This window comes from Taudactylus pleione, unplaced genomic scaffold, assembly GCF_031769625.1.
Source record: "Taudactylus pleione unplaced genomic scaffold, aTauple2 ptg000066l, whole genome shotgun sequence".
In the NCBI taxonomy this organism is placed as follows: domain Eukaryota; kingdom Metazoa; phylum Chordata; class Amphibia; order Anura; family Myobatrachidae; genus Taudactylus; species Taudactylus pleione.
Window position 1 is genome coordinate 33527122 of NW_028284468.1, and position 22162 is coordinate 33549283.

The 22162-nt window shown below is 44.2% G+C and overlaps 1 protein-coding gene across 3 annotated transcripts; it reads left to right on the top strand.

Annotated features, from left to right (window-relative positions):
• Positions 1 to 3830: 3830 nt before the first annotated feature.
• On the top strand, positions 3831 to 21140 carry DEXI (Dexi homolog). 3 transcript variants are annotated; one of them, XR_015877650.1, is made up of 3 exons: positions 3831 to 4554; positions 20153 to 20481; positions 21043 to 21140. XR_015877650.1 is itself a non-coding variant. In XM_088466916.1 (3 exons), exons 1-3 carry the CDS (start codon positions 4079 to 4081, stop codon positions 21138 to 21140), a joined length of 687 nt encoding a protein of 228 aa, XP_088323042.1. In that variant the 5' UTR covers positions 3831 to 4078. The 3 variants fall into 3 exon arrangements, 1 of the variants encoding a protein (XP_088323042.1); XM_088466916.1 differs by having other exon boundaries at positions 3831 to 4338; XR_015877651.1 differs by lacking the exon at positions 20153 to 20481.
• The last annotated feature ends 1022 nt before the right edge of the window (positions 21141 to 22162 follow it).

Genomic DNA, 22162 nt, shown 5'->3' on the forward strand with positions numbered 1-22162 from the left:
CCATATTCACACACACACACCATTTCTCCCTATCAACTCTGGCCCATTAACTCCCCATCTTCCTTCTCTGTTCTCCCCACCTCCATCTCACATCCCTGTCCCCCTCACTCCCATCTGCGCAGCTCTATGTTCTGCTCAGACCTCAGTTGCATAGACTGCATGTGTGAATTAGCAGCCCCACCACTTTGTGAGTGACTGCAATCTCACTCTGTGAGAGTGCTGAATCTGCAGTTAACCGCAGAGTGTGATGGCATACCATATCTGTATTGCGCAAGGAACACTTCCATTAAAGCGTCAACCTTAATGATCAGAATTTCATTGCTTTTTTAAGTTTGAGTGGCAGAAATTCAATAGGTTTTGTGAAATTTCAGATCATGTCTAAGAAGCCTTAATGGGACATATTCATATACAGTTGATGTATAGGATATATATCATGAACATATTATCATGCCTCTAACTTTTTCCAGGTGGGCCTTCTCTATGAAACAAAAAGTGAGGTCAACAGCTAAGCAAACAATATCGCTGGACTATTGTGAGGTCACCTTGACTCCAAAGTTCTACTAATGGCAAAGATGAATCACATAAGTATTACCCAGCACAGGTAATTAAAGATTAATAATTACTGGTAATTCTCAGGCTAGACTCTGATTCTAGACCTGTAGAGGCGTGATAATATGTTCCTGATATACACTGATACTTAAAAAATATGTATATTTGCTGTGGACTCTTCTACTTAAGTGACACTGGTGTCAGTTACAAAAGAGTGCAGTATATCCAGTGTTTGCAAATATGCGCTATAGCGTGTATTTTATCCCTGAATGACTGCATAGGACTCACTTTTAGAAGATGAGTGGTTGCCACAGGATGCGCTATGATCGGCCCTAGTGAATCCCCACCTGTAGTCTCTCCAGCCAATTGCTAATTCCCTCTCTGCCTGCACGCCAGTGCAGTGCTCCTCTCTATTTGTATAGTGGATTGCTGCCATCCCGGGAGACAGCTCAGCAGAGAGCACTGGTCCCCCTGCAGCTGCCTATGGAGCCACCAGACCCCTGCCACCCAATATTTGCGGAGAGATAGGAGACAGCAGCCCCTGCTCACCCTTCCTCCCAACAGCCACCGGTCCTGGATCACCCGGCCAGCCACTGCGGGTCTAGGCAAGTCTCTGGCTTCCAGCGGCATTGCAGGTCTTGAACGCCCACACCAGTGGCGGGGATCTTAGGCAATCAAGAAAGTGCCAGGTGTAGTCGGGAGGTTAGGGGACCCAGGCCAGCTGCAGGCTGCAAACCTCCGAGAGCAGAGGTTTAAAAGTGGGAATGCAGGAGTCAAACTCTGGTGCATCTGCACATAAGCACTGCCAGGTGCCCCCTCCCCATTATCTACCCTTACTCTCCCCAACTGCCCCCAGAACTGCCCATAGTACTACCTGTCCTTAACCCCCACCTTGCCCCAGTACTGCTCCAACTGTCCCTACCCTTGCATTGCCTGCCCCTAATCTCCTCCTTACCCCAGTATTGCCTGAGCTGTTATCTACATTTACCAACTTCCTTTCTGCCCCCAGCACTGCCCATAGTACTGTCTGTCCTTAACCCCCACCATAACCAACTGCTCTTATCCCCCTTGTCCCCCAGGGAAGATAGTTGAAATTCCAACTGTCGGGATTACAGTGCTCAGAATGCCGGTACCGAAATCCTGACACCAATCACAATCCCAGCACCTGCATCTTGACGGTAAGTAGTGGGGTTAGGGACTAGGGGGAGGGTTAGGCACTGGGGAGGGAGGGTTAGGTTTAGGCACTGGGGGGGTAGGTTTAGGGTGCAGGGAGGGAGGGTTAGGAGTAGGGTTAGGATACTTTCCGACAGGGGCGAATTGAGATGGAAAACCAGCTTGGGAAATTGATAGAAGCAGCCCTAATGGGGGCGGGGTCTGTTGAGGGGGTGGGGTCTGTCAAGGGGGAGTGGTGCGCTGAGTGGTACTGTATGTCTAGGGGGCCCGGGGGTAGGGTGGGTTTTATATATATATATAAAATCCTGTGTTGGCCGGCACGCCTAATAGTTTTTGCTGGTGGTACAGTATGTAGTATTTGGAAACACAGATCCGGCTCAGCCAGAAACGAAGTATGAATAAATCCAAGCAGGGGGTGGCACTCCAGGTCTTGTACAGAAATATTTTTTGGGTATAAATATATATATATATTATATATATATATATATATATACACACACACAGTATATTAATATGTATGTATATATGCATATGTATATATACATATATACAGTGTAATATGTATGTATATACAGTATATGTATATGTGCATATGCATGTATATATATATATATAGTATATTAATATGTATATATATATATATATGTATACATGCATATGTATATATACTGTATATATTATATATATATATAATATATACATATGCATATATACATATATATACATACATATTTATATACTGTGTATATATAATATACATGTTATATAGGTCATATGTATATATCATGTATAAATCACGTGTATAAACTTACTTTAATATGTTATATATTCATTTTCTTTATTATTCAGCTGCTGCCTACCTGCTGCTGCAGCACACAATAATAACTGCAATCATGGCCAGTTCGCTGGGCGCCAGCAGCCTGGCACAGTGCCGCAAGGTGCAAGTTGCATCGCATCTGCTGCCTGCTCACGATGTGGTGTGACAACTGTGGGAGGTTGGAGGCGGGCCGCGGAGGGGCTGGAGGCGGAGCAAAGGCTCCGTCTGCCATTTGCTTTAAATTAAACTTCAAGGTTTGCCGTGCACTTTCATTGCACATAAGCTGTGCAGCTGGTCGACCCTGATCGTGGTAGCGGATCGACGGGAGGGGCAGTTTAAGTTAGTGAAGGGTGGGCTGTCGGCAGCTGAAGCTCCGATCGCGGCGGCACAAGCCCGGGGAGGGGGGTCAGTTAGGGAAGTGTAGGCTGAGTGGCCGCCGGCCATCAAAGGCACCGGCCCAGAAGGAACTGGCCCGGTGTCCCAGCGGCCCAATCCGCCCCTGCTTACAGATGAGTGTTGGTAACCCTGTCGGGATGCTGGCGTTGGGATTCTGACTGCCGGAAACCCGAGCACCGGCACCCCGTAGCTAACCCCCACCCAACACTGCCTGCCCCTAACCCCTTTTGCCCAAGCTATCTACCATTACCTCCTTCCTACCCCCACTGTCCCCAGTACTGCCTGCCCCTAACCCCCTCCTTGCCCCAGCTATCTATCCTTACCCCCTACCTACCTCCAGTACTGCCTGTCCCTAAACCTCTCCTTGTCTCTAGTAAGGTCCCAGAGAGAGAAAACACCTGCCCCTGAGACTGCCTGTCCTGCTGTGATTAGCAGGGAGCACATCCAATGGGAAGGTACTGCAAGGCAGTCCCTGTAAGTTTCGGATTTTACTAGGGTGCCACAGTCCCAAAATGTATTAAATATGCCCCTCTGTGTTATGGCTTCCACTTCATAATGTCCACCTGCAGTTTCCTAACACTGCTCAGGCCAGGGGAAAATGTTGGTGCATTACAGATAAAGTGCTGCTACATATTTCATAACAAATAATAATTTTCATATCCTGAATGTTCCTATTAACAACATAGCTAATATAAAGATATGTTAAGTACACTATAACATTAATTCCCCCCGTGAAAGTAAACAGTCAACTTAATATTTCCCCAGCAGCCAGTGGCTGATATTTATGTGTATATATATATATATATCGTCCTCTGCCTCCGCCCAGCAGCCATGCTGTGTAACTGCACACACCGCCCCCTCTGCTGTGTGTACACAGTGACAGTAGTATATATCACTAGTAATGCCTGACACCGGGCCACTGGCACTACAGCCCCGGTTTAGCCTCTGCAGTGCCAGTCCTATGTATGGTCCCATCCCTGCGCTGCAGCCGGGTGCAGTGAGAAGGAAGCCCCCTGCTTGCTGCTACATTCCTTCTGGCGTTAACTAGCTCAATGCCACGTTCTCTGCATTGCTGCGATCACCTGGTACCAGCCTCCTGTAAGTCCCCCGACGCACAGTAGTGCCAGCAACCAGGACCAGTGCATGTCCCCTGCACCCCTGGATTCCCCGGGACAGACGCTGAATGAGCCCCCCTATATGTTTTACGTGGGATTGTTCTTCGTGAATGTGCTGATATTGTACTATGCTTTCCTGATGGAGTACATCGCCCTGAACGTGGGCATCGTCTTCCTGCCAGAGGACATGGACCAGGCGCTGGTGGAGCTCGGAGTGCTGTCAGACCATGCTTCCCTGCTGTACGACGCCGCCGACAACGAGATGGACGTGCTGGACGGCTACTTGGAGTAATGCACTGTGGCTATGGCGGAGGCTGCGGGACTCGTCGTGTGTGACTGTAATGCGTGGTGCAGAAGCTCGTTGTGCATTGCGAGAACAACATTTTTATTATTTTTTCTATGGTTCAAAATGGCCCCTGCACTGAGACTGCTGCTGGTCCGGGTGACAGAATGGCCGCCTAGCTACTCCGTGTACTGGGCAGAGGGTCCCGCAGCCCGGCCGAGGTACAGTAAGTTGGTCTGTGCACAATGCTGCAGCTGTACCCACACGCTGGTGCTGCTAAATGTCAGGTGCTCTGCGTCATGTGCCGCACACCCCCTGGGTCATCTGTGCCATCTGCCTGAGGGCCCCGCTTACAGCATGGTCACAGGAGTCAGTCTGACTGGCTGGCAGCAGCCATCATAATTAGCTCTTACATAACTCCCAACTTTCTTCTATACATCCTCTCCCTTTCCCAGTAACTTGTATTTTTAATTTACTGACTTCTATATACTAACATTCATTCATTTCATATCTACATGGTTCCTAAATTTAAATTCATTTGATCTATTTTGTGTATTTATGTCATTATTTTGATTATTTTATGTACAGTGATGCTGGTCACACGCGGTAATATCGCAGATGATCGCTTCCTCATATTGCTGTGTTTGGCTCCAAAATCACAGTGATGGTTAATAGTGGTTCTGTCAAATTAGATACCACCATTTTGTGTCCTATTGGGAAATCCTGTTGGAATACAATGTGTGTGCGGCCTTCCATCTACACTACACATAAGTGACTGCAGAAGTTTACAGCCACTGGCACTAGTACCTAGTTGCCAACCTATTACGGATGCCCTGCAGATAATAGGGAGCAGGTGTTAAATATTCTCAGGTGATTTAAAAAAACTTATATTGCATCCCAAAGCCCTTCTATGAATTACAAAGAATAAAAATGACTATATTGTCATTATTTAGCTGTTATTCTCTACCACACAAACACGTATTGGCAAAAGTCAATTAACATATTAGTATATTGTTTGAGTATCTGGTAGGAAACTATACAGTATAACCTCCACAAAGACAATGCTCTGGTTAGAATTGAACCTTTGAACCCATTGTTGCTAGTCAGCAATGCTAATCACTGTTCAACCATGTCACCCAATTAAAAAATATATATATACCGTTGAACATTTGCATAAAAAACAATATTTTTTACAACAACCTACAAAATGATTTGCTTGCTTTTTAGTATTTCACACAGTCTACAGACAAATTAAATATAAAACCACAGAGTACACTAAGGGCCTGATTCAGAGCCGCTCGTAAGCGGCCGCTCGTTCGCTCCGAGCGATGTTCGCACAACTATGCATGCGTATGGGTTGTAATACGCATGCGCGAACCATTCATTGCGGTCGGAAATTGTGTGCTCGCAAAATAGCGAATGCCTGCTAATTTGAGTGACAGGATGAGGCGTTTGTGGGTGGTAACAGGGGAAGGTGCTTGAAAACGGGGAGTGGAGATCCGAACGCAGGCGTGCCAAACGGTCAAAACGGGTGTTTTAAGGGTGTGCATAATTAACAAAGCAGCGTCATCGACCACATCACTTGGTTGTTTTTTAGCCTGAACTGTTCGCATGATTGCGGTAGGAAAATCCAACCACAAGCACTGCGAGCAGTTCAGACGCCTTTCGATGTACTCGATTAATAAAAGAAATAGCGGAGATGACGTAGGATGCGAGCGGCCAGGGGGCGTCTTTACAAAATGGCGAGCGCATGTTTCGTTCGCTCGTTCAGACATAGAGGCGTCAACAGACCGCAAAGAGCGAGCGCTCAATTTAAATAGCCGACCCCTTTTTCTGAACGAGCGAGCGCAAATAGCGTCCGGCTCTGAATCAGGCCCTAAGTTAGTACTGTACATATATAACCCTAACCATCGAGGTAGGTGCCTGACCCTAACCATCCCTTCTAGTGCCTAACCCTCAGGTAAGTTCCTAACCCTTCCTCCTGGTGCCTAACCCACCGGGAAATGCCTAATCCTATTACCAAAAAAAAAGGGTTAGCCACTTACCAGAGGGTTAGGGTTAGCCACTTACCCCGATGGTTAGGGTTAGGCAGAAGGTTTTATATCTCCCAGCGTTAGATCACTGTTACAAATGGTCTCTTCCTGCAGCGATACAGGGTACAGTATATGGATCATATCCACCTGTTCTTACATGGTTCCCACCAAAACTATTTCTGTGACACTGAAACATACAAAATGAATGTCACACACTATGAATTTGAACCCAAACATATTATTATTATTATTATTATCCTTTATTTATATGGCGCAACAAGTGTTCCGCAGCGCCTTACATAGTACATAAAACTAATAAGTGAACAAGAAACAAGTAACTTACAGTACAGTGCAGGACAAGGACACGATTTATATACATTGCTGCAATAGCGATTAAACACTCACAATAAGCAGCAGGAAGTTGGCAGTCACGTGTTAGGTGCCCTTATGGGGAGTAAAGAGTTGAAGAAAATGTAAAGAGAAGCACATGAGGGAAGATGTCCCTGCTCGTCAGCGCTTACATTCTAAAGGGCAGGGGCAGACAGACAGGCGTGACACAGAAGGGGAAGATAGGGAGGAAAGAGCATGAAGTGGGTTAGCATGAGAGCTGGAAGGCCTTGATGAAGTAGTGGGTCTTGAGAGCCCATTTGAAGATTTGTAGAGAGGTGGAGAGTCTGATAGGGAGAGGGAGAGCATTTCAAAGGTAGGGAGCAGCACGGGCAAAATCTTGGATGCGGGAGTGGGAGGAAGTAATCAGTTTGCAAGAGAGGTGGCATGCATTTGTTTGGCGAAGTGGACGGGCGGGAGTGTGAAGGTCAGAAATGTATGTGGGAGAAGATTTGGTGAGGGCTTTGTAGGCGAGTGTAAGAACCTTGAATTGGCATCTGAAGGGGAAGGGGAGCCAGTGTAGGGTTTGAAGGAGAGGGGAAGCAGATGTAGAGCGTCTGGAGAGGAAGATGAGCCGAGCAGCAGCATTGAGAACTGATTGTAGTGGAGAGAGGTGAGAGACTGGGAGGCCAGCTAGGAGAAGGTTACAGTAGTCCAATCTGGAGATGACCAGTGAGTGGATGAGAGTTTTAGTGGTATCCTGGGTGAGGAAGAGTCTAATCCTGGAGATATTGTTCAGGTGGAAACGGCAGGACTGCCAGAGGTGCTGAATGTGTGGTTTAAATGAGAGGGATGAGTCTAGGATAACTCCAAGATAGCGCACTTTGGGGTTAGAGGCGATAGTTGTGCCATCAATAGATAATGAAATTGTGGGAAGTGAGGTGGTGGAAGAGGGTGGAAAGATGATCAGCTCAGTCTTAGACATGTTAAGTTTAAGAAAGCGCTGGGACATACATGAAGAGACAGCAGAGAGACAGTTGGAGATACGGGTGAGGAGCGAGGGGGAGAGCTCGGGTGGAAAGGTAAATTTGAGTATCATCAGCATAGAGATGATATTGGAGGTCAAAGGAGTTTATGAGTTCACCTAAAGAGGATGTATATAGGGAGAAAAGGAGAGGTCCAAGAACAGAACCTTGGGGAACTCCTACTGTTAGTGGAAGTGGGGGGAAGAGGAGTCATGAGAGGACACAGAGAAGGAACGATCAGAGAGGTAGGAGGAAAGCCAGGAGAGGGCAGTGCTACGTAAACCAAGAGAGTGAAGGATTTGCAGGAGGAGAGGGTGGTCTACAGTGTCAAATGCAGCAGAGAGGTCAAGGCAGGGCTCGACAAATCCCGGGGGCCTGGTCACCATGGCTACCAGATTTTGCTGCCTGGCTACTAGATTTTGCAGTGAGGGAGAGAGCAGATCCTCACAAGCTTCGGCAGAGATTTGTGCCTATAGTATTGCGGTGTTCATATCATGCACATGAGTGACTGCTGTGCCTCTGTCCGTCTTGGCCTGCACTGACGACTCCTCTCCATCCTGGCCTGCTCTGATCCCTGCTGTCTCCCAGTCTACGCTGATCCTCCTGTACGTCCCGGCTGTCTACTGTCTCCTATCTCTGGCTGTATAGAGCTCTCCGGTTGTAGGATTTATACGTGGCCAGGGATTGCAGAGCGGCTTCAGAGGGATAGTTGTGTGACCACGAGGGGAGGGGGGTTTTGTACATTCTGGCACCATTATTTTAGGTGAAATGTGATCCGTTATTACTGGAGGGTGGGGGGGTGGAGCAGGGGAGCTGTGCAGAGCAGTGAGGGGGCCTCCATTTTACTGTATCCATTCAACTGTGACCATTTTGTGGACTAGTATAGTGTGTATAACAGTTGCATAACACACAGATGTGCTCCTTACTCCTGTAATTTTTTGAGGAGGTCAGTAGTCTGGCTCCTACACTTTCATCCTGGCTCCTAGATTTTAGAAAAATTTGTCAAGCCCTGGGTCAAGGAGAATGAGCAGAGAGTAGTGGCCCTTGGATTTGGCAGGAAGAAGGGCATTGCTGACTTTTGTGAGGGCAGTTTCAGTGGAGTGGAGAGAACGGAAGCCAGATTGAAATGAGTCAAGGAGGGAGTGGGAGGAAAGAAAGGTGGTAAGGCGGTTGTAAACAATACGCTGAAGGAGTTTGGAAGCAAAAGGGAGAAGAGAGATGGGTCAGTAATTGGAAAGTATGTTAGGATCAAGGGTAGTTTTTTTAAGAATGGGGGAGACAAGGGCATGTTTGAATGCAGAAGGTACAGTGCCAGATGATGGGGAGAGATTAAGGAGGTGAGCAAGATGGGAAGAGGCAGAAGGAGACAGGTAACAGAGGAGACAGGAAGAGATTGTGTCAAGAGGGGAGGTGGAAGGAAGGGAGGACTGGATGAAGGCCATGACTTCCTCTCCAGAAACAGGGGAGAAGGATGTCAGAGTTGGTGAGGCAGAAGGGGAGGGGTGGTCAGGGAAAGGATTCTTGAACACTTTTGCAGGTACCTGGTGCATTTGGAATACCAGGGTTGTGGTGTGGATCTGCGAGGGTGAGTAGTTATTGCTGGTGCAACACAGTCAAGAGCAGTAGTAAGGGAGGAATTGTACAGGGAAGTAGCTTGTTCAGGACAGGATAGAGAAACGATAGGGGAGAGAAGAGAGTCCAGCAGGGAGGAAAAAGCAACAGTGTTAATAGCCTCAATGTTACGCTTAGTAATGGTAGCCTTAGGAGGTGAAGGAGGGGAAGGAGAGAGGGATAGGTTAAAAGAGAGAAGGTTATGGTCAGAGAGTTGGAATGGGAAATTGGAGTAATCAGAAATATCACAACGGTGAGTAAAGCCAGGTCAAGTGAGTGCCCACTCACATGGGAGGGTGTTGAGGTCCATTGGCGAGACCAAATGAAGAGGTGAGGATAAGGAGTTTAGCTGCAGAGGATTCTGTGGGAATGTCAGTAGGAATATTAAAATCACCTAGTATAATGGAGGGAAGATCTGAGGAGAGAAAGTGAGGTAGCCAGGAAGCAAAGTTGTCAAGGAATTTGGAGGGCGAGCCAGGGGGACGGTAAATGACAGCTACTCTGATGTTTACTGGTTGGAAGAGGCGTGTAGCATGAACCTCAAATGTGGGGAATGTAAGGGATGGTTCAGAGGGTATTAGCTGGTAGGAATAACTGGTGGATAGAAGGACCCCAACACCACCACCATAGCGACTCCCAGGCCGGGGGGTGTGGGAGAAGGTGAGGCCCCCAGAGGATAGGGCAGCAGGAGAAGTGGTGTCAGAAGGTGAGATCCAGGTTTCAGTGATGGCTAGGAGATTCAGGGAGTTGGAGATGAAAAGGTCATGAGTGGGGACCAGTTTATTACAGACTGACCTGGCATTCCAGAGGGCACAGGATAGAGAGATAGCGTTTGTGGGGGAGATGTGAATAAGATTATCCGGGTTGCTGTAATGTGGAGGTAAGATAAATTTGGGGGACCGATATGAATAGAGTTTAGTGATGGAGCGGGCACCTGAGCTAGAAAGGGAACCTGTAGGAGGTGGGCAGGGAGGGAGATGTGGACGGCAGTGGGGTGAAGTGACGGAGAGGAGTGTAGGAGGAGGGTTTGGTGGTGGGGTAGTAGGACAGAAGGGGTGTTGAACAGGAAGAAAGTGGAGTAATGGGAGAGGAGGGAAGAGTAGGCAGACAGAGGAGGGGGGAGGAGGAGGTGGAAGAGATAAGGGGGAAAGGATAAAGGTGGAAGCAGGGGGCAGGACAGAGGATAAGGTAGAGACTGAAGGAGGGAGTTGAAGAAAACCTTGTCATGGTGTATACAAGTAAACAAGAGGAATGAAATTCGGAAATGTAATTGAAATATGAGTGCAAGAGATTTGTAGAAGTGCAAGTGAAAGAACAGTGATGGTAAATATGTATGCAGATTAACAAGTTTGTTATTGAGAGGATTAAAAGTGGGGATCTAATGTGTGCAGAATTTGAATAATAACGCAGATCGTAAGCAGATAGAGGATGTGAGGCTAGGCAAGAGAGCTAAGATAAAGGACAGTGTTTCAAAGAGGAACGATGTAAACTGACATGGGGACAAGTATGATAAGCATAGAGATGTATGTGAGAATCAGAAGGCCAGCAGTATTCACAGTAATCAAAGTGTTGTGTTCTTGCCTTGATTGAACAGGGAATCCAGTTGTAACTGTCCTGATTCTTTAGACCGTTGAGGTTTGATGTTTGTTGGATCTTAGAGTTTTCTCCTTCTGTTTTACCTCGGTTTAACGTACAACTTTTGCACTTAAAAAAGCCTGCACTTTGAGAACCTGCACTCTATCCTGCAAGCTTTCCAGCTTGTTACTGACACTTATACAGAGATGCAGGAAAGTGTGGACACTAATTAATTGAACATATAGAAATGCGCCATTACCCCAGTTCTCTCCAGCCACGAACCCTAATGCTGGGTAAACACTGGCAAATATATTGGCTGATCAAATGATCGGCCAATATATCGTGTGCCTGTCGGCCAGTGTGTACCAGCGATATGACTGTGAACAGTCAGGATAGCGGGAAAGATGAATGCAGCAATGTACAGAGACATCCTGGATGAAAACCTGCTCCAGAGCGCTCTTGACCTTAGACTGGGGCGACGGTTCATCTTTCAGCAGGACAACGACCCTAAGCACACAGCCAAGATATCAAAGGAGTGGCTTCAGGACAACTCAATGTCCTTGAGTGGCCCAGCCAGAGTCCAGACTTGAATCCGATTGAACATCTCTGGAGAGATCTGAAAATTGCTGTGCACCGACGCTTCCCATCCAACCTGATGGAGCTTGAGAGGTGCTGCAAAGAGGAATGGGCGAAACTGCCCAAAGATAGGTGTGCCAAGCTTGTGGCATCATATTCAAATGACTTGAGGCTGTAATTGCTGTCTATGGTGCATCAACAAAGTATTGAGCAAAGGCTGTGAATACTTATGTACATGTGATTTCTTATTATTTTTTTTTATTAAATTTGCAAAAATGTCAAAAAACTTTTGAGTACAAAAATTAATTTATTTTATTCTGGAATAAGGCTGTAACATAACAAAATGTGGAAAAAGTGAAGCGCTGTGAATACTTTCCCGATGCACTGTATATTGTGAGAGGTGAAGGTATTCGGGTGGGTGTAAAGATCATCAGCTCAGTTTCGGACATGTTAAGTTTAAGAAAGCGCTGGGACATCCAGGAGGATATAGCAGTCAGTTGGATAGGTGAGGAGAAATAGGGAGTAGAGGTTGATCTGATTGCCATCAGTATAGAGATGAGCTTAGAGCTCAAAAGAGCTGATGAGTTCACCTAAAGAGGGAGAATAGGAGAGGCCCAAGAACATAACCCTGAGGAACACCTACTGGCAGAGGAAGTGGGGGGGGGGGGAGTCTTGAGAAGAGACAAGGAAAGAACGGTCAGAGAGGGCAATATCACACAGACCACCCTTATTCATTCCAAGTCTTCCTACCAGTTTGTGCAAACTATTACACCCTTACAGACAAAGCTGTCTTGGTAAGCAAATCCATGTATTTACCTTAAAACTGGGTGCAAGTGTGCAAGAACGCCTGGTGTCACAAAGAATATTTGCACTGTGGTTTTGCAATTTTATGTATAGTAAATCATCCTGGGGGCCAAATGTTATACCCTGTGATTTTCAGGAGCTGGCTAGACAGTTGCTAGCTTGAAAACTACAATTAGTTTACTGACAAAATCAGGTTGGTTTTTCCTTTAAATTACTTGTTTCTTTAAAACTAGTGATTATCTTGCTGGTAGTTGCAACGGTCCTTGGTGTGCAACTTTCTGGTTTTGAAAAATTTTGTTCATTGTTTAAGTTCTAAGGGCCTGTTTCAGCATGGATCGCAATTGCAACCACGTACGCAGATCGGTTGATGGTGCATACTGTGCATGTGTATGCACCTCAGTGCTCGTGCGCAGGATAGTATTGCAATCGCACTGTGATCACGCACACAGATAAAATAGACACCGCAGAGTGAATGACGGGACGTCAGCGTTTGGGGGTGGTGACGGGTAGGTGGCCGGAGAAACGCAGAAGTGTCTATCCGTTTGAACGGCGTTGCATGGGCGTGCATAAATTAGCCACTGTGACGGCATATGCAGCTTCAGTACTCACTGTGCAACGAGACGTATAATTTCTGAGACAGGTCAGAGCTGCTGTAATTCTGCGTGAGGGACCGATGTTACTGATGTATATGCAGGGCTGCAAGGTATTACTGATGTGAGAAAGCGGTAGTGGGTGTCTCTATGCTGGCTGAGCGGTTGCAAACATTAGCATATTTTTGCAGCAAAACTGCTTGCAGTTACGCAGCCGCGATCGCAATAGTGATCCATGCTGAATCAGGCCCTAAGTCGTTACTTTTCTACATTACTGTGTACTGTTATACTTATTCTGTTCTTGTTCTGGCTTTCTTATTTGTGACTTATGTCTTTATTCCTAACTGGCTGAATCTTGGCATTGAATGACTTATTTGATCCTAAAGATTGACGACTTTCTAGCTATTTTGCTTTCAGGACATGTTTTGCTCTGTATTGCAACAGATTCAGTTTCCAAAACCCATCCAGCAGGTGCTGTTTCTGATTAAAACCAATTTTTTTATTAATATTAATTTATTTTTATTATAACCGTATTGTGCATATGTAAGTTATGCTCAATTTTTGATTTTCAAATACCTAAAGGAAAGCTTTGCTAGTAATAGCAGCCATGGGTGTGTTATATTTGGTTGACTTTCACAATGTCAACATGGTTGTAATGCTGACGTTGACATTCAGCTTGTCGACACAGATGTTATATTGCCATTGGTAGCATGTAATCATTAGTTTTGTTATAATTATGTCCTTAACCGAAACCCTAAATTTAACATATTCCCTAAAACTAGCATTTACCATTTGTTACCATTTGACCTCTAACATCGTGACTGCACATCATAGTCCTCAGTATGACAAGAATCCTCTAATCCCAAAAATGTTGTATTCCTTTCCACTATTATATTAGCCATAAGTCACTTTCATCACTGTTGCTTGCCATCGTGTTATGACTGAGCATAACGTGGGTAGATTTACTAAAACTTCAAAAAAGGAAAAATTTAATTTTGCCCATAGAAGATTCTGGCTACCATTATATAGCATCTTTTTCAAAGCTGTAATTAATGTACCTCATTGTCATGATTGAAGTAATAATGGCAGCATTCAGTGGTCCTGTGGTGCGTGATAATTAATCTCTTTAAATTTAGCTGATGACGCTGGTTGGGTACGGGATGCCGGCACGCAGAATCCCGATGCCGGCATCCCGACAGGGTTAGGATACCGACACCTGTCGGTAAGTATCCTAATCTTAACCCTTCCTCTCTGCAGCCTAAGCCTAACCCTCACCCCCCCCACACACAACCTAACCCTCCGCCTAGTGCCTAAACCTAACCCCCACCCCAAGTACTTATTCCGGTGCCAGCATCCCTTCCTCTGGGATATAAACTACATCCTTTTGATACAAGCTATGTCTGAAGTTCAGAGGCCCTCTAGAAACATATGCTAAAACACCTAGGCCCTCATTCAGAGCCACTCGCTAGCGGCAGTACACTCGTTCCGAGCGATGTTCGCACATCTGCGCATGCGTACGGTTTTTAGTACGTATGCGCGAACCAGTCAGTGCGGCTGAAAATCGTTTGTACGCAATATAGCGAATGCCTGCTATTTTGAGTGACAGAATGAGGCGTATGTGGGTGGTAACAGGGGAAGGTGCTTGAAAACGGGGAGTGGAGATCAGAACGCAGGCGTGCTTAAAGGTCAAAACGGGCGTTTTATGGATGTGCATAATTAATCCAGCAGCGTCATTGACCAAGTCACTTGATTTTTTTAAACTCAGAACTGCTCGCAAAATAGCGGTTGAAAAAACCAACCACAAGAATAGCGAGCAGTTCATATCCTGTTCGATGTACTTGATTAATCTAATAAATAGCGGACATGACGTATGGTGCGAGCGGCCAGGGGGCGTTTTTAACAAATAAACGAGCGTATGTTTTGCTCGCTCGTTCAGACTTAGAGGTGTGAACAGACTGCAATGTGCGAACGGATTATTTGAATAGCCACCCCTTGTTTTTGAACGAACGAATGCAAATAGCGAACGGCTCTGAATGAGGGCCCTAGTCTGCCATTTTACATATGTTCCTAAAAACCTTCAAACCCTACTTGTTTCTAAGCTTTGGTTCAAATATAAAATAGTTTCATGTCTACCATAAGCATGTTTATATAGTTTCATACCCAGTGGCATAACGAGGGTGGGGCAAGCAGGGCAGGTGCTCTGGGCATCAGGACATGGGGAGCACCACCAAGTGCCCCCACTGCATTGGAGAAATGAGGATGTTCCATAAATTGATGAGACTGAGATAGACTGACTCACTGCGTCTGCTTACTGCACAGATCAAAAAATGGTGGATGTTACCCACAGTGCAATGTGATGCTGGGGCAGTGAGGGTGTGCTGCCTAGGCTGCCGTGATTCATGTTTTCCTGGAAGTAGTTCCTCTGGCATTTCTTGATGGCTGGCTGTGCCCGCAGTGAAGGCTGCGGAGTCCCTGACCCTGTTGGAGCGAATTTCTACTTGGCTGATGCGGACATGAATGGAGTGCGGGAAGGAGACCTGCCGTGGTCAGTAATAGCAGCCTGATGATGATGGGCTATTGGATTTCCAGTCTATGTCAGCACATGAACCTCTTCCCGTGGGTCAGGACCCACTAAGCCCTGACTGTGAGGGGGATCACAGAGCGCAGCTGCTGCCATGTTTTGTAGTAACTGACTCCGAGGAAGATTCATGCCAGGGACGCAGAGCTGGATTATCAGCAATCAGTGTGGGCTCTGGAAGTCTACTATATGTCTCTTTCCCATGTCTAATCTCACTGTAGCCCCAATGGGTTTTATTCACCAAGGAAGTGAGTAGTTTCAAGTATGTAGTATTCATCACTGTTGTATTGATATTTGCTCTCATGTTCCCCAAATTTGTCTTTATATAGTTACACATATAAGATTTCATCCAGAATTTAAATAAAGGGGTGTCATTTTTTTTATTTGCCCTGGGCACCATCAACTAGTTTCACCTCTGCCCATACCATATTAGCCTCTGCATCACTGCTGGGAGGCTATTCCAGCTAGTGTGCCTAAAAAACCTTTTGGTAAAGTAATTCTACCTTAAATTTCCCTAAACTGTTACTTTTCAGTTTTAGTGCTCTTGAATGATTTTCTCTTGTACCTTTTTTAAGCCCTTGATATATTTGATTGCTTTTATGATATCATCACCTTCCCAACTCTGCTACAAGGTATACAGTACATGCTAATATCCTTTAGTCTTTCACGGTAAGATTTGTGATAAAGACCATGCACCATTTTAGAAGCCTGTGTTTGCACAATTTCTCATGTATTATGTAGTTCTGGAGATATGGACTCCAGAACTGAACCCTGCTTTCTAGATGTGGACTTACCAGTGAGCTATATAGGAGGTATCGCTATCTCTTTCTGATACTAATTCATCCTCCTAAGCAATCTAGCATCCAACTAGCCTTCCTATTGATGTCGGCCTACCTTTTAATTTCCTGAATTAGTGACTCTTACATCTCTTTATTCTCAGTAATGCCATTTTTGTGAGTTCTGGATGAAAAGTTGACAGTAAAAAGGTTGACAAGCAATAGGTCGACACCAGATGGTCGACATGTACCAAAGATTGACATGGATTTAGGTTGACAGTTACAAAAGGTCGACATGGGAATAGTCGGCACAAAAATGGTCAACACATTTATTTTTGGGTTAGACACTTACCGGTGGGTTAGGTTTCGGCACTAGGAGGGACTGTTAGGGTTAGGCACTGATGGTCAGGGTTAGGCACTAGGAGGGACTGTTAGGTACTTACACCGGCAGTTAGGGACTAGGAGGGGGCGGTTAGGGATAGGCACTATGAAGGGGCGGTTAGCGTTATGCACCAACAGTTAGGGTTAGGCACTAGGAGGGACGGTTAGGATTAGGCATTTACCCCGGCAGTTCGGGTTAGACACTAGGAGGGGCAGTTAGGGTTAGACACCAAGGGGAGGATTAGGGTAAATATTAGGATTAGAAAAACCCCAAAAATTGTGTTGACCATTTTTGTGTCGACCATATCCATGTCGAAATTTTTTAACTGTTGACTTACATTCATATCTACCTTTTGTGCCCGTTGACCTATTGGCTGTCGACCATTTGGTGTCGACCTATACACCGTCGACCTTTTTATTGACGATCTAATGATTCACACCCATTTGCGTGCCATTAATAATATATTCTGCCTTTGAATTTTTGAGGTCAAAGAGCATTAATTTGCCCTTATTATTGAACATTACTGTCCAGACTTTGGGGTCTATTTACTAAGCTGTGTTAGGAGATAAAGTGAACACTGATAATGTACCAGCCAATCAGCTCCTAACTGCCATGTCACAGGCTGTGTTTGAAAAATGACAGTTAGGAGCTGATTGGCTGGTACCTTATCACCGTTCACTTTATCTCCTAACACAGCTTAGTAAATAGACCCCTTATTTTGCTCCATATATCAGATTAAATACTGGTACTAACAAAGGGTAATATAAATGGCAGACAAGTTGTAATAGAAAAATAAACAATTGAGGTCTAATAATAGTCTGAGTAGTAATTTTGCCACCAATAAAGATATTAAAGAGGTCCATAGGTTACTCTACTGGAATCTTCCCCTTTAGAATTATTGAGTTAATTACTGTAAGCAGGTAACAGCCCATTACAATTAGGGTCATATTCATCTTCACTTAATTTCTACAAAAGCAGGTGAAAATTAAAATTTTCTGCTACTTTTGCCTGAATGAAGTGTCAGACTCATAAATCATTTACATTACAGATATCTCCTGGTTACAATTCTGCCCCGATAATTTCCAAAGTCCCCATACTTTAGTATGGTGTCGTAGAAATGATGTCATTCATCAAGTTCCGAAAAAACAGATAGCGTACAGCACCCAATATTCTTGACAATCATGCAGATGAGGGATCTGAAAGATGCCTCCCTGCTGTGTCCTCTTACCTCCGGTGGTTCTCTGTTGCATTAGAGTCACTCATTCCCTCCAGGCTTTCCAAAACACACGCCACAAGGGTTGGCAGAGGAGGGGGAACAGACATAGGCTATAGCTCTAAGCAGGGGGGGTTACAGACAGTGTCTGTGGCAGGGTTGGCAGCTGTGTGTGTAGAACACTGCCCCTGTTCCCAGACTGCTCCCTCTCCCTGGCATGCCTGTCCTCTGTAGGCTCCCATCTGTCGCTTTGCCGGGCATCATCACCCAACACAGCAGCAGGTAACTGTCTCCCTAACACTGTGGAGCATACTGCCTGACCGCAGGGAGCACTGACTTTGCCAGTCAGAAGGCGGCTGCTATGTGATGCAGAGATTAAGGGGACACTGCAGCTGTAGGGGAAAAGTATCATACTTCTGAAAAGCTGGCTCTGCAAAAGCAGCAGATTTTCAAAAGTGATACTTTAGTAAGAAGATAATGATGAATTACTTTTTACTAAAAAATCGTGGTGAGTTTAAAGGTGCATACACACACAACGATTTTTTGAACGATTATCGTTCACGTTTGCGCGTTCACGTTTGTAGTTTAGTCAGACTGACCAACTCAACGATTTTAATTAAGGGAATATGCAAAAATCGTTTGTAGTTCAAAAAAATCGTTCATTACATTTAGTAAATGAACGATTTTAGTAAACGATTTTTGTTCATTTTTCCCTTTAAAAAATTAACGAAAATCATTTACTAAAATCATTGATTTACTAAATCGTTGTGTGTGTATGCAGCTTAAAACTTAACTAACACCTAAGTATTTTGGTTATTATGGTTTTGAGGAAGAGACCTTGGTGACTTTGAGAGAAATGTGATTGATGAGGACAGCTCAGTGTGTTGATGTTTCATGAGGGATAGTAGCTAAGGTAAACTTTACATGGATGTCTGAGAGAGATATCACATGTTAACATATCAGGCACAAATTTGTGGGTAGGCTGCATGCCAGGTGGAAATCCCTGATCTGTTTGTTTGGGAACGTCGCTATCATCTTCTTCAGAAAACAAATGACCCTTGTATGCAATCGACTCCAAACACGCATGATAGCACAGATCTTTAGTGCTGTCCCAATAAGACATTTGCTGGTGTAGACTACATTTGCCCAATTAGCTGTCTGGGCCTGATTCAGAGCCGGACGCTATCAGCCTTTCGCCCGCAGGAGGTACGTCCGTCCAAATGACAAACCAAGCGCTCGCACGAGTGATCGCTCGTAGCGAGTCTTCCGCCCCATATTTTCACTACCCCTCCTCTAGCTAACGAGCGTCTGAAATAGCGAGCGCACTACTCGTTTTTTGAAGAAGTGTTCGCTCGCACAAGTACGACCGGAAGTAGTCCTGTCATTTGTCGATTGCCTTGTTTTTCCTTCGTTAATCATCCGTGAATTGATTGGTGGCAATCATTACCTTGACTTAATTGTTGCTCGAAAGTTTTCAATCTTGTTTTTTTTTTGAATGTCAATAAACTTTATTGTTTGTTTTGTGTTCATTTTGGTCCGTAGAATCCGTCCGCTTTTAACGGGAAACTTGTTTTTTTTCAATACAAACAATACAAAGGCGGTTTCTTTATTTTTTTCTTAGCTTTTAATTTGTTTTAAAATTATGAAATTGTTTGATTTCCAGCTTGTTGCTAACGCATCCAAATGCAGCAAGCCAATCATAAGTCACAATATATTTTTAGGGGTTGTTCACATGACTCACACATTAACCAATAGAATGCTTCATATTATTTATGAAAGTACATTAGTCAATCAAAATTTAGGGGTCCCTGTAATAAAACCGATTTGTGTTAAAAAAAAAAACATTCCCATCATGAGAGCCAGTGCTTTCACACGGCGGGAGCTACTGGTGCTTACCGAAATCCTCGATCGCCGTATAACGGACAGGCCGCCCCCCATTACCAACCAAAGCAAGCGCCGCGCGTACGCGGAGGTGCGGCGCAGGCTGAGGGCCATTGGCTTTCATCGGACAATTACAACGCCCGTGGTCCGATTTACGACGCCGGTCCCCACACCTGCTTGAGCATCTTCGGATGAGGATCCAGAGGCGAAAGTGGATATTTGAATGTTTATATATCTATAACAATCTGTTGTTACTTTTAGTCTTTGCTAATGTAAATTTGCATTAATGCGTGTGCATGTGCGCAGTATGCATTTTTTTAGGCCTAAATGACACCTTTTTTTGGGGGGGTTTTATCACGATTAATATTTTATTTTGGTTTCATGTTTTAGCTTTAAAATCTGTTTGGGTAAACATATTTGCTAATATTACAAAATATACATCTTTTAGGTCAGGAGCGGATACGGATCATAGAAGGAGGCCTGCCCGACCCCTCTCCCCAACTCCCACCATCTCCCCTGCCCACTCCTCCCAAATTTCACCACCCTCCCCTGACCTGCTCATCCCTATTTCCCCTCCCTCTCCTGCTCCCCAAATACAAATAACCCCTCCCTCCCCTGTCCTACCCATCCACATTCCCACACCCTCCCCTGATGCACCCACTCCTCAATCCAACCCCTCCCCTTTATCCCCCACCGACATTTCTCCTCCGTCGACACCCATCCACTGGCCCACCTCGGAGGAAGAGGATCTGAGCCAACCTGGCCCACACCCTGCCGGTATTTTGTTTGTGATATTTTCATTTTTTGTGTTAAAATCTGCCCTATATGCATACACTGTTGTATCCCTGATTAAAATCTAAGGGCAGTCCTTTGTTTTTTTTCGTTGTTTATTTTAGGAAAATTGACCTTTCATTTTTTTTTATTTTTAATTAATAGAGGTTTTTTTTTAATTTATTTTTTTTTTTTTGGGTGTCTAAATTTTCGGCCCAATTTAGTCCTGTTTCCAAAAAAAAATAATACAAAAATAAACATATGCCAGAGCCAAATACAAGTTTCATTGTGATGTTTAAAATTTATACACTAAAATCAAGATACAAATGGTGTAAGGATTATTTAAGTTCCCAAAGTGATTGTTCGAACCACTCTTCTCATGTCCCTATTTTTATTTTTTTGCTTATTGTGCCAATTTTTTTTTTTTAACATTTTTGATAACACTAGTTTTGCATCTAAATTAGCATGGTATTATAATTTCATTTAAGTGTCAATAATCCTGTTTTTCTGGTATGTATTTGTTTGACAAATCACATTTAATTTAAATACATATTTGTCTTTCTACAGACCCCAGGATGCGTGATTGTGCCATTTTGGGGCAGATCCTGCAAATGGAGGACATGTGGTGCAGCTCCTGGTTGCAATGGACCATTTGGTTGTTTTGATGCGTCAATAATTTTGCATATTTTTTATATTATGTTAATAAAAGTTTTTTGTTTAAACCAATCTCATATATTGACTCCAAAATTAATTCACAAGGTCATTTTGATGTATTTTTATGGTGTAAACATTTGGGTTTATGGTATTGGCATAGGAAACTGCAAACAATGTGGCATACCAAATTCAGGGAGTATGTAATCTTTTAAATTTACACTTTTCACACAAAACAAGTGGTTTACTAGACTTTAAATATATATTTTTACATTCACAAAATGATTCCCATTGACATTAAATCCATAATGTTTTTAGAAAAATACCTTATATAATTATTATAGTTAATCCAAAAAATCCATGCAACTCCCAAAACTTTAAATAACAATGTGTCAAGGTAGGCCCACTATGCAAACCTGTTAATTGTTATGTGTTTTTTTAATTTTTTAGCAACCACAAAAATAATGTGAAAATAAAACCCAATTAAGTTAAAAGGTAATGTACATTTGCTGGTTTTTCAGGTAACAAAAAACAAAAAAATTTAAAAGTAGTTTATTAAACAATATATGACCAAAAACAAAAAATACACACAAAGAATGGCAACAAAAAAATCAAGAACTGTTTGAAGATGGTGCATACCAACATGTTGTCCCAAAATCAGGTAAGAAACACATTTGTCCAGGTGTAAAGGTCATTTTGGAGTCATTAATGTCACAGGCGAGCATTTTCACGAAGTAAGAAGGTTGTTGTTTGGATTTTGAATTAAAAAAACAAACAAAAACAACAAAAAGGTTAAAATTCGAAACATAGGATAGTAAACACACATAATTTACAGTCTTCACAATGTCAACACATGTAAAACCAAGTAAATTCAAATACCTGAAAAAGCGGGAAACAACATCATCACGTATGGCCCCCCCTGACACTCCTCCGACCAACCTCGGGGGGGCCATCCTCAGGCAAGGCATCCTCTGGCTGCATTGGGACACCACTCCTTATGGCGATGTTGTGAAATATCCCACACAGGACCACAATT